This window comes from Castor canadensis, chromosome 7 (genome assembly GCF_047511655.1).
Source record: "Castor canadensis chromosome 7, mCasCan1.hap1v2, whole genome shotgun sequence".
Classification (NCBI taxonomy): domain Eukaryota; kingdom Metazoa; phylum Chordata; class Mammalia; order Rodentia; family Castoridae; genus Castor; species Castor canadensis.
In genome coordinates, this window is record NC_133392.1 from 50,721,966 (window position 1) to 50,735,716 (window position 13,751).

The 13,751-nt window shown below is 34.4% G+C and overlaps 1 protein-coding gene across 6 annotated transcripts in view; it reads right to left on the reverse strand.

The window, feature by feature from the left end:
- LOC141424793 (uncharacterized) overlaps positions 1-13,751 on the reverse strand; it is a 352,524-nt gene that overhangs the window by 320,181 nt on the left and 18,592 nt on the right. For 3 of the 6 annotated variants that reach the window (XR_012449702.1, XR_012449704.1, XR_012449703.1), the window contains exon 2: positions 12,298-13,321. Coding sequence is in view for 3 of the 6 variants with exons in the window: in XM_074078900.1 (XP_073935001.1) it covers positions 13,207-13,321 (115 nt within the window). In the remaining 3 variants the exon portion in view is untranslated. The remainder of the gene's footprint in view (positions 1-12,297; positions 13,322-13,751) is intronic. The other 3 variants (XM_074078900.1, XM_074078899.1, XM_074078898.1) reach the window with 1 other exon arrangement.

The window sequence follows — 13,751 nt, forward strand, 5'->3', positions numbered from 1 at the left end:
GCTATGATTTTAGCTTTCTACTCACAGGTCAAAACTTACTTCAATGGATATTCATTTGTATACTTGTCCTTGATTGGCCCAAACTATCAACATAATAACTAAACAGGATGGAGAATCATGTAAAAAAACATGGGGATGCTAGTTAGAAATCTGGGTTCAGTTGTGGCTCTGTGACTAAAATATCAGTGTGACCCATAGCAAATTATTTATTTGTGCCAGGTAGCTTCTGTCTAAAATGAAGACAAATGCACAACATAGATTTTGCTGATCTTGTGAGGATTAAATAAATGACATAAAGTGGTATCAGGGTTCCTGTCCTGTACCTAAAAAATACTGAGCATACATATTTTTATTGCATAATTTCAAGTTAAAAGTAAATGATTTTAAAATTTAGCAAAAATAGTTCAGTACTTTCATTGAATTCTCATACTCTAAGCTAAATATTATTGCCAACTCAACATAGGTTTGGAACTAGCATGGTAATGGGTTATGCACTGAGTCATCTTGACAGATCATTGTGGGAAATTTGTGAATGTAGTTTGGCAGTTTGGTTTTACTCTTCTTTTTCTCAAATACCATAATAAAGAACTTTGAGTGATCAAGGATATAGATGAGGAAAATGTGTCCTTAAAATTGACTACAGATAAGAGTCAGGTAGCTTGGCCCCTGTCCAGAGTTTCTTCATTAGTTAAATGTAAATGTTCCCATTTAGCTTTCTCCATTGGGACTTAAACCTCTTCTTATAATAAAGCAAAATTAATTTTTCTAGATTGAGTTCCTAATAATATCATTGTAATAGGTCCCTGTGTTCAATCACTGAATCTAAGTCAGTTGGTCATGATTTGGCCCCATTTGTTTCAAATTATAATTATGTTTGCCAAGTAAAGTTTATTCATAAATCTTCCCAGGTGTTCAAAAGTCTGCATTATGCTCATAAACATGTTAAGAATTGGAATGTAAATTTAAGTTTAGCATCATTTTAGATAATATTTTAATTTATTCCATTTAACACTGTGCACTGCAGTAAGCCAAAATCATTTTGTTTTAACAAATTGCTCTCCAATAAACATTTCTGTTTGCTAATAGAAAATAGCATAAATTTTTATGAACTAAAAATGATTATACAGCAATAAACTGTACAGAGAGCTGATTTATTATCACTATTATTTTCCAAACTATAAATGTAATGAAATCTAAGATGCCATGTAACTGGTCACCATGCAGCAGTTAATCAATGTTTATCTCCTACAAATAAAATTTCTGATGTAAAATATTAACATTTGGCAAGATCAAAAATGCATAATTTCAGCTTTTTTCAAGTAAAGGGATGTACAAGTGTACATATTTAAAGTATACAATTTGATACATTTTAACATATGTAAATATACCACCTTAAAACCATCAATTCTGTTAAAGTAATCACTCAAGGTAGTTTTCTCATGCTTCTTTGTAGTGCCTCTCTACTTTTCTCTCTACCATCCCACTGCTACCTCATCCCCAGGCAATCATTAATATTCTGTCACTCCAGATTCATTTGTAATATAAATGTATCATATAATAGAATCAGTAGGCAATTTTTGCATGTTTTCTTTCACTAAACATGATATTAAGATTCATTCACATTGTTGTGTATTTCATTCCTTATATTGCAGAGCCCATTGTACAGTATATCAAAGTTTTTAATACATTCACTTATTGACAAAGTTTTGAGTTGCTTTTAGTTTGGGCTAATCTGAATAATGTTGCTATGAACATTTGTTACAAATACTTCCATAGTCATATGCTTTTTGTCTCTTGGGGAAATAAAAGTAGAGTGGCTGAGTCATGTGATTGATGGATGTGAGCTTTTAAAAAACAACTGCTCAATTGTTTTTCAAATGGTGGTATCATTTTACAATTCCATCAACAGTGTACCAGAGTCCTAGCACATGCACATACTTGCTACAACTTGGTACAATCTGTGTTAAATTTTAGTCAAACTAATAGATGTGTAAGGATAACTCATTGTGCTTTGAGTTTGCACTTACCCAACAACTACCAATGTTCGGCATGTTTTTAAATTCTTATTTACCGTCTATATATTTTATTGAGTTGTTTGATTCCACACTACTGAATTTTGGAGTTACTTATATGTTTTTGGATATAAGTTCTTTATCATATAAATGCACTTTAAATATTCGTTTTCAGTCTGTGGGGTTTCTTTTCATTTCTCCAATATACATTTTGAAGAGCAGTTTATTTTGTTTGTTTTTGTTTTGTTTTGCTTGTTTGACAGGATCTCACTGTGTAGTCCAGGCTGGCCTCAGACTCTATGCCATTTGGATTCTTTTTTTTTTTTTTGGCAGCACTGGGGTTTGAACTCAGGGCCTTGTGCCCTGAGTTCTCTACCACATGAGCCACTCCACCAGCTCAAGAGCAGTTTTTAATTTTGAAAAAATTCCATTTTTGTGGATTGTGGATGTCCTGCTAAAGAAATCCTTGACTGACATGGAAACACAAAGATTTTATCCTATTTTCTTCCATAAGGTTTATAGTTTTATGTTTAAATTTTTGATTCATTTTTTGTATATAGTATGAGGTATGGATGGACATTACCTTTTTTTACCCCATATATAAATTTTAAATTGTCTAGCTTTATTTGTTGACAAGGCTATCCTTTTTCTACTAATTACTTTTGAATCATTGTCTAAAATCAGTTCCCCAAATATATATGCGTATTAAAACTAGAGTTGATTTTAATCAATCTTTTATTGCATAAATTTTGTGATTTCACACTAGGCTTTCATTTCCCTCTACAAACACACCAATTATTTCAATTGCTATTCCAAGTTATAATAATGTGATGGACATATTTCTTGGTTGGGTGTGAAGGAAATTAAAAACAACAATCTATTTAATGTGGGCTTTAATTCTGTTTCCTCTTGGAATTTTGTGCTTTATTTTTATCAATGCAATATTTTGGTGATTGTTGACTCTATCTATGATGATGATAACTAGGGCACTGGGTGTTTGTCATTCAAAGTTAATGAGACACAAACCGAGGAATCAAAAGACCTCTAGTGCACAAGCAACACCTCTTCATTTGCATGTGTCCTGTCTCAGTAACACATGTGCTAATATTCTCTGTATTGTACCAATTTTAATATATGTGCTGCTGAAGGGGCACCAGCGGCACCTTTTCAGAAAGAAAAAAATCCAAACAAACCAGTATTCCTAGAGTTTATGTTCCTGTATAGTACCTGTTCATAGAGAATCAGCAAGCTCTGACATCATATGCATTTACTCAAAATTTCTCAAGACAACGAAAGGATCCTGGTGGGGGATGAGAGACAAGAGGGAAGGTTAAAGGGGGTACATGGTATGCATGTGTGAAAGTATCATACTGAAACTCCTTTGTACAATTAATATATGCTAATAAAAATGTAAACTATGAACAACAGAACAGTACTTAAAGGAGGAAAAAAGATCTGGAATTACTAGACAGCTAGCAAGCCTCTCCACTGGAGAAGGGGGATGGGCAGCTCTCCACATCAACTTTTGTAAACAGAGACTGCAAAAGTAGCCAGCTGACATTAGGTGGTAGATGAGCTGCTTCCTGAAATAGGGCAGATAGTGGTTCACAAAGCCATCTCCTAACCCAACCACCTGGAGAAACTACGACAGAGCTACTGCTTAAATACCAACATCAGGACTGGATGCAGGAGTAACACCAGAACTATTAAGACTGAAACTAAATTGTTCCTGAACCTGAAATATTTTTTCTTTTTTCTTCTTTTATCTTTTTACTCTTTCTCTCTAAGTGCTTGTCTTGTTTACTGTTGGTTACTATACCAACTCTCCTAGTTGATTTCTTTGATTCTCTATTTTTTTTCTTTCTTTTTCTTCTGTCTCTTCTTTCTTGGTTTCATTACTTTTACTATTTGAATTGTAAGTTAGCTAATACTAAATTACATACAGAATAGGGACAGAAACAGCACCAAGTGGATTGATGGGAAGATGAAAAAGGGATGGAAAACATTCTCTGCCAAAAAATAAATTAGTACAGGATTTGGAGGGAAATGAGTAAAATGGATACCCAGTTCCAGACCTGAACAAAACAAAAATAGACTATCCCAAGGAACCCAATGAAGCCCACAAGAACATCCTGAAAGAAGAAATCCTGCAAGAAATCATTGAGAGTTTCATGGAGATGTTACTAGACAAGGTCAACCAAAACATACAGGAGGCACTCAAGAAATTCCAAGACAATAAAAATAAAGAATATGAGAAGACACAAAAATAAATAAGTGAATTTATAAGAGCCCTAAATAAATACCAAAGTGAAACAGAGAACACCATAAATAGAGAGATAAATGAATTAAGGGCAAAAATTGACAATATTAAAGAGGAAGTGACCCATGATATGGAAAACCTCAGAAAAAAAATGAAACAGAAATACAAAACACAATGGAAGGCCACTCCAGCAGACTAGAACAAGCAGAAGACAGAATCTCAGAAATTGAAGACGAAATGGCAATTAAAGGAAAAACTGAAGAACTATTACTCAAACAACTCAAAACCTGTGAAAGGAATATGCAAGAACTCACTGACTCCATCAAAAGACCAAACCTGGGAATCATGGGGATTGAAGAAGGAGAAGAGGTGCAAGCAAAGGAATTCATAATATATTCAACAAAATAACAACAGAAAATTTCCCAAATGTAGAGAAAACTATGTCCATTCAGGTAAAGGAAGCCTCTAGGACACAAAACAGACTTGACCAAAATAGAACTACCCCATGACATATTATCATTAAAACAACAAGCACAGAGAACAGAGAAAGAATATTGAAGGCTATAAGAGAGAAAAAACAAATAACATACAAAGGTAAACACATCAAAATCACAGCAGATTTCTCAATGGAAACCTTAAAAGCAAGAAGAGCATGGAGTGAGGTATTGCAGACACGGAATGAAAATAACTTCAATCCTAGGATACTCTACCCAGCAAAACTACCATTCAAAATAGATGGAGCAATAAAACCCTTCCATGATAAGCAGAAACTAAAACAATATATGACAACCAAGCCACCACTACAAAAGATTCTTCAAAGAATCCTGCACACAGAAAATGAAAGCATACAAAACCATGACAGGACAGGCAGTAATAAACCACAGGAGAAGAAAGGCAAGAAAGCAGAGTAACATTGATACAGTTGCACACAATTAAATCCTTAAACAACAAAGACAACTAAATGACAGGAATCACCACATACCTATCAATACTAACACTGAATGTTAATGGACTTAATTCCCCCATCAAAAGACACTCTTTGACAAACTGGATTAAAAAGGAAGATCCAACAATCTGTTGCTTACAGGAGACCCATCTCATTGATAGAAACAAGCACTGGCTTAAGGTGAAAGGCTGGAAGAAGATTTACCAAGCCAATGGCCCCTGAAAATAGGCAGGAGTAGCAATACTTATCTCAGACAAAGTAGACTTCAAACCCACATGGATCAAATGAGATAAAAAAGGACATTCCATAATAATAAAAACGGGGAAATACACCAAAAGGAAATAACAATTATCAACCTATATGCACCCAATGTCAATACACCCAATTTCATCAAACATACTCTGAAAGACCTAAAAACATATATAAACACCAACACAGTGGTAGTGGGAGACTTAATAACCCCCTATCACCAACAGATAGGTCATCCAAACAAAAAATCTATAAAGAAATCTTAGATCTAAATCACACCATAGATCAAATGGATCTAGCTGATGTCTACAGAATATTTCATCCAACTGCTGCACAATATATATTCTTCTCAGCATTCTACGGAACCTTCTCCAACACTGATAATATCTTAGGACACAAAGGAAATAATATCTTAGGACAGCAAATATAAGAAAATAGAAATAATACCGTGCATTCTATCTGATCACAATGCATTAAAACTACAACTCAACAACAAAAATAATAGTAAAACACATGCACAGTTGGAAGCTGAACAAAACATTGTTAAATGATCAATGGTGAAGTAAAAGAGGAAATTAACAGGTTCCTGGAAGTTAATGAAAATGAAAATACAACCTACCGGAACCTATGGGACACAGCAAAGGCAGTCCTGAAAGGAAACTTTATAGCTATGAGTGCATATATTAAAAGAACAGAAAGATCTCAAATCAATGACCTAATGCTACATCTCAAACTCCTAGAAAAACAAGAACAAGCAAATCCCAAAACAAACAGAAGGAGAGAAATAATAAAAACAAGGGTTGAAATCAATGAAATAGAAACAAACAAAAAAAAAATACAAAGAATCAATGAAACAAAAGGTTGGTTCTTTGAAAAAATAAATAAAATTGACAGACCCCTGGCAAACCTGACTAAAATGAGGAAAAAAAAAACCCAAATCAGTAAAATCAGAAATGCAAAAGGGGAGATAACAACAAACACAACAGAAATCCAGGAAATCATCAGAGACTACATTAAGAACCTATATTCTAATAAATTTGAAAATCTTGAAGAAATGGACAGATTTCTAGATACTTATGACCATCCAAAATTGAACCAAGAGGACATTAACCACCTGAATAGATCTATAACACAAAATGAAATTGAAAGAGCTATAAAGAGTCTCCCAAAAAAGAAAAGCCAGGACCTAATGAATTCTCTGCTGAATTCTATCAGACCTTTAAAGAAGAACTAATACCAACCCTCCTAAAACTGTTCCACAAAAGAGAAAGGGAAAGAACACTGCCTAACTCATTTTATGAAGCCAATATTACTCTCATCTGAAAACCAGACAAAGACACCTCCAAAAAAGAGAACTATAGGTCAATCTCCTTAATGAACATCGATGCAAAAATCCTCAACACATCAGAAAGATCATCCACCATGACCAAGTCGGCTTCATCTCAGGGATGCAGGGGTGGTTCAACATACTCAAATATATATATGCAATACAGCACATTAATAGAAGCGAAGACAAAAACCACTTGATCATCTCAATAGATGCAGAAAAAGCCTTCGACAAGATCCAACACCACTTCATGATAAAAGCTCTAAAAAAACTAGGCATAGATGGAATGTACCTCAATATTGTAAAGGCTATATATGATAAACCTACAGCCAACATCACATAATGGTGAAAAACTGAAACCATTTCCTCTAAAATCAGGAACGAGACAAGGGTGCCCACTATCCCCACTCCTGTTCAACATAGTACTGGAATTCCTAGCCAGAGCAATTAGGCAAGAAGAAGAAATAAAAGGAATACAAACAGGTAAAGAAACTGTCAAAATATCCCTTTTAGCAGACGATATGATCCTATACCTTAAAGACCAAAAAAACTCTACCGAAAAGCTCCTAGACACCATAAACAGCTATAGCAATGTGGCAGGATACAAAATCAACTTACAAAAATCATTAGCTTTTCTATACACCAATAACAAAAAAACTGAGAAAGAATATATGGAAAGAATTCCATTTACAATAGCCTCAAAAAAAAGTCAAGCACCTAGGAGTAAACTTAACAAAAGATGTGAATAACCTCTACAAGGAGAACTACAAACCCCTGAAGAAAGAGATTGAGGAAGACTACAGAAGGTGGAGAGATCTCCCATGCTCAGGGATTGGTAGAATCAACATAGCAAAAATGGCTTTACTACCAAAAGCAATCTACATGTTTCATACAATTCCCATCAAAATCCCATTGACATTCATCACAGAGATTGAAAAGTCTACCCTAAAATTCATTTGGAAACACAAGACACTGCAAATAGCCAGGGCAATACTCAGCAAAAAGAGCAATGCTGGAGGTAGCACAATACCTGACTTCAACTATATTACAAAGCAACAGCAATATAAACAGCAGGGTACTGCCACAAAAGCAGACATGAAGACCAGTGGCACAGAATAAAAGACCAGATATGAATCCACACAACTAGGCCCACCTTATTTTTGAAAAAGGTGCTAAAAATATACAATGGAGAAAAGACAGCCTCTTCAACAAATGTTGTTGGGAAAAGTGGTTATTTGTCTGCAAAAAACTGAAAGTAGATCCACGTTTATCACCCTGTACTAGTATCAACTCAAAATGGATTAAGGACCTTAATATCAGACCTGAAACTCTGAAGTTGGTACAGGAAAGGTCAGGAACCACTCTGAAGCAACAGATATAGGCAAGGACTTCTTCAATAGAACCCCAGCAGCTCAGCAACTAAGAGAAAGGATAGAGAAATGGGACTTCATAAAACTAAAAAGCTTCTGCACAACAAGGAAATGGTCTCTAAACTGAAGAGACCACCCACAGAGTGGGAGAAAATATTTTCCAGCTATACATCAAAGGACTGATAGCCAGAATATACAGGGAACTCAAAAAACTAAACTCTCCAAATCAATGAACCAATAAAGAAATGGGCAACTGAACTAAACAGAACTTTCTCAAAAGAAGAAATTCAAATAGCCATAAAACACATGAAAAAATGCTCACCATCCTTAGCCATAAAGGAAATGCAAATCAAAACCACACTAAGATTCCACCTCACCCCTGTTAGAATAGCCATCATCAAAAACACCACTAACAACAGGTATTGGTGAGGATGTGGGGAAAAAGGAACCCTCATATACTTCTGGTGGAAATGCAAGCTAGTGCAACCACTCTGGAAAAAAATTTGGAGACTTCTTAAAAATCTTAACATAGATCTGCCATATGATCCAGCTATCCCACTCTTGGGGATATACTCAAAGGAATGCAACACAGGTTACTCCAGAGGCACCTGCACACCCATGTTTATTGCAACGTTATTCACAATAGCCAAGTTATGCAAACAGCCAAAATGCCCCACTAATGACTAATGGATTAAGAAAATGTGGTATTTATACACAATGGGATTTTACTTAGCCATGAAGAAGAATGAAACCTTATCATTTGCAAGTAAATGGATGGAGCTGGAGAACATCATTCTGAGTGAGGTTAGCCAGGCTCAGAAGACCAAAAATTGTATGTTCTCCCTCATATGTGGACTTTAGATCTAGGACAAATACAGCAATGTAGTTGGACTTGGGTCACATGGTAAGGGGAGAGCATACACAGGAGGAATGTGGATAGGTAGGAAACTCAAAACATGAAAGCATTTGATGTTCCCAGTGCAGAGGAACTAGTAGAGAAACCTTAAAGCAACAGAGGTCAATATGAGAAGGGGATCAGGAACTAGTGAAAAGGTCAGTTAGAGATGAATCAACTTGGGTTGTAACACATTTGTACATGGAAGCAATGCTAGGAATCTCTCTGTATAGCTATTCTTATCTCAACTTTCTTATTATTGCTTATGTCTTCTCTTCAACAAAATTAGAGATAAGGGCAGAACAGATTCTGCCTGGAAGCAAGGGGGTTGGGGGGAGTGGGAAGGGGCAGGGGTAAGAGGAGAAATGGCTTAAACAATGTATGCACATATGAATAAATGAATGCAAAAGGATCTGGAATTACTTAGGATACCTAACACAGGACTCAGAATACATGTACATATACCAGATTGAGTTTTGGAAACAAACATTTTGTTAGGCTCACAAGAATTCTATTCAATTATCCAAGAGAAACAAATTCTAATAAAAACATTAAAGTGTTAGCTAACTTGTTGTTTTGGGGGGGACCTTTGCCACACTCCTCTAACTTATTCATATATAATTATTTTCTTCTTATACTCAAATCACTACTTGATGGAAGATAAGGAAAGAGTAAAAGAATACAATAAGTTAAACAGTTTTCTTAATTCTATCTGCTAAATATCTAGAACAAAAGAAGAGACTCCATATACATGATAGAACTAACTCTTCCCTAAGTCGTGCACATATGTTATATTAGCTGTATTGACTGATCGTGTTTTTTCTCATCTATGATTTTCATTATGCAAGGTATTTTTGCACTTTAGCACAAAAAGTTGAAAGATGGTGTCAGAATAAAAAAACTCTGTTATCATCATTATAAAATAGTATCAATAATGAATTAGCCTAGTATTTTTATACCTCAACTTGGTTAGGTAGCAATAATGCGACTAGAATGAAAATATATGAGATTTGTGACTAGCACAATTTACTGAGCAAATAGCTATAATTTTGCTCCTAAGGGCATGCACCATCTAGGAAGCTATATGCACTAAAGACATATTAATGATTATAATCTCTAAATAAGAAGATACTAAAAACAAATTATACTGAGTTTAATAGCCAGAACAAAAATAAACAGTACATTGCCAATGTTGTTAGCATTTCATAAAACACCACAAATTGTTCTTTGCTTTACACATTTTTTCATGTTTTTAAAGTTTGGTTACATCTAAAACCTCAAATCAAATTACTATCACCCATAATTACTTCTGAGTTATTAGATAATAGAGAAATGTTAAAAATGGGGTCATCTCCAGTGGGATCATATATATTTAATTCAATACTAACTATTAAATAAAAATTAACTGATCTTTGATTACATTTAAAAGTATTAGTACTACATACTTTAGGACAAGTCAAATGTGCCCTTTAAGCTTTTAATCCCACGTAGGCCATCATATGGCCAAATGATCACCTGCTCGCAAGGGACATCATTTAGTTACCTCACTTAATGGTCCAAGTAGGTTGATGCATAATTGATTTGTATGTAGTACATTTAAATAGAGTGAAGAGTGATAATTTTTTCTGTTGTTTAATATTTGTCCATTTCTCAACTGTAACAGTTCATGCAATGTGTACATGATTAAAAATTGAGCAATAATAGTTTGAATACTCTTGCCTCAAAGTCTGGAAGTTTTAAATAGAATAAGTATATGAACTATTTTAGATATTCTTAACTAAACAAAGTTACTAAAAGTGTGTAACAAATGAAAAACCCACCAGTTTGTTGGTGGTGGGGGGATGAAACTCATACTGCAATATACAGAGGGACTAACTTACCAGTTATTACCCCATATTACAAAGATGGGAAGTAAGGCACAGAGAGGTTAGGTAACTTTCTCAAAGTGATATTGTGGCTACTGTGCCCTCACCCAGTAAGGCTATATCACCACTCCTTATTTTTGCTTCCTTCTTATACTCTCTCTCTTGCTAAGTTTCAGCATTGCTATGATTTCCAGAGATATTTTTTATCCCTTATATCCCATTCTCAAAGTGGTCTCCTGCACATAGGTTGGAATAGAAATGGACCGGAAAATAGTTGAGAAAAAATGAGCTTCATGATCAAAAATGATTTTTATAAATTAAAGAGCTAACATGAAGTAAAATTTCTAAGAGTAGGAATAGCAAAAGTGTAAGGGAATAAAAATGGAGTTTTGATAATTAGTTTCTCCAAACTAAGGGGAAATAGTATCTCTGTGAATTTTCTAGAAAGTAAAATGAGCAATTTAATGACCTGAGATCCCTGAGTTGGCTTAGTAAGCAGTGTGAATCTCTAATAACACCAACTACTGGGAAATCATCTTTTAAATATATTTTTTAAGTCCTACAAATGGCAGTTCAAGTGATAATGCTAGGGTACAGGATTTGCAGTAGGAAAATGCTATGGTCGATTACTTTTGCAGTGATATGCTGATAAAGGCTTAATAAATGGCTATGGGGCAAGGGATTTGTAGCATTAGCTTACAGATTTCCCATTATGTCCAATTTCAAGATACCAACTTGATGTACACAGACTTGAGTAATAACATACTATTATATAGTATCTTCTTCCTACAGATACAATACATATAAATGCTTCAAGAACATAGAAAACAGTAAAATAATTAGAAAATGATGTGTTATGACTATAATCTTAGTTTACATATAAATTATCTATATGCTATATAATTTAATTTTTAGTAATGGCTGTGTTTAAAATCAGTTTGTAAAATTCCTGAAAATTAAACATTTGGCTTTTATGAGTCAAAGCGAGCTGACTAGAGGACTCTGCTAATATCAAAAAATATTTAGATGGATTTTGCAAGCTATAAGGTCAAACAATGAAAGTCAACTAAATTTTTCAGACTTGATATTAAGTAACTAACTGTAGTTAGGACACATTTCCCTCCAAAAAGCGATAACTTGATTAGAAGCATCTATTATTTTCCACAGCTCCCTCCTCCCCCACCCAAACATACCCTCTTTGACCTACAGAGTACCAAGATTCACAATTGACTATAATGAATTTCTACTTCTTTTTCTACTGTATGGTAGGTTCTGCTCCATGTTAACCTCTTGGCATTAGTTTTGATTGCCTTTTATCTCCTGGAAGCTTTTTTTTTTCTTTTTGGCTTCCTTTCTGATTTTTTTGATATTACCTTTATCTTGACACATAAGCCAGGGTGTTGACAGACATTCCTCAATTTCTTCAGTTTATCCTCTAGCAGAACAGCTAACTTATATGACTATGCTGGGTAGATGCTAGGAAATTATACAGCTCCACAAATTTATATTAATCAGTTTCCAGTAAAAATTAAGGTTGTTCTTGGAAGCCATTTGAATAATGAGTCCATGGGCCTATTTTCTGGAATTAATGATTTCCTATAAACACTGTCTTAACCTTTCCTGGCCACTCTGTTCCTCAACCAGATAATCTCTACTATTTTTAAGAAATAACTGATTAGTAAAGCTAATTTAACCAGAATATCAAGTTTGTTTTTCTTTAGAAAAACAAATAGCTATGTTTTGTGATACTTTCCATTTAATGAGTTTCTGTTGTGTGCCAGGTATTTTATTTTATTTTTCAAATTCTGATATAGATAGCTCTTACACTGTGTAGTACAGAACAAAATATATAGTTCTAAACACTCTCAAATGTTAAAATGATTCATCTGGGAATTAATGGCAGATAGTCTGATTCCAGATCTGTATTTTTAAATCACTGATGCAAATATATACTTAAATTGTTCAATAACCCCACAAAACTAGTTATCTACAATTTAAAATGTGAAACTTACACACAGAGAAGTTAACCAAATTTGTCAGGGCCATCCAGCTGTAAGTGGCAGATCTCAGATTCAAATGCAGGCAACTCTAAAGCTCTTTCTCTTCTCACAAACCACATTGCTTCTTGAATAAATTCTTTATAACCAAATCAAAACTTGCAAAATAATAACATCATTGTATCAGTTTATCTACTGACAAAATAATCTTACATAACAACCACAGAAAGTTCAATGAATAATAATTTTAACACTGTGTTCACCTGACATGTCTGTGTAACTTACCCTATTTGGGTTAGGCTTGGCTGACTTTAACTGGGTTTGCGTGTCATCTGTGCTCAGCAGTAGGTCAGGTAGATAGATTTGCTGATCCTGAATGTAATATCTTGGGATTGGTTGGCTGTCAAATGATTTAGAATGGTATTAATTATAATGGCAGCAGCAATTTGGCTATGCTTTTCCAGGTATGTTCTCATAGCAATGGCATAAGATCAAGAGAAAGAATAAAAATATGGAAGATCACCTCCTACTTTGTGTTGCACCTGCTAACATCCCAGTGGTCCAAACAAGTCACTTGACTGAAACCAGAAAATCAGTGCAAGGTCACTACAAGGTTACATGGCACAGGATATGGACCTATAAGTTATGAAGAACTGGGCTCTCAATGTAATTAATCTACTGCATCTATCATCATTGAGACCAAGTAACTGGGTCACAGAATCATGTGGTTAGTTGTATATGAGAGCTGATCACTAAATTTTTAGGAATTTTTTGAATCACTTGTTAAATCACTTGAAATCAGTAGATGGAAGTATTTAAACACAAAAACT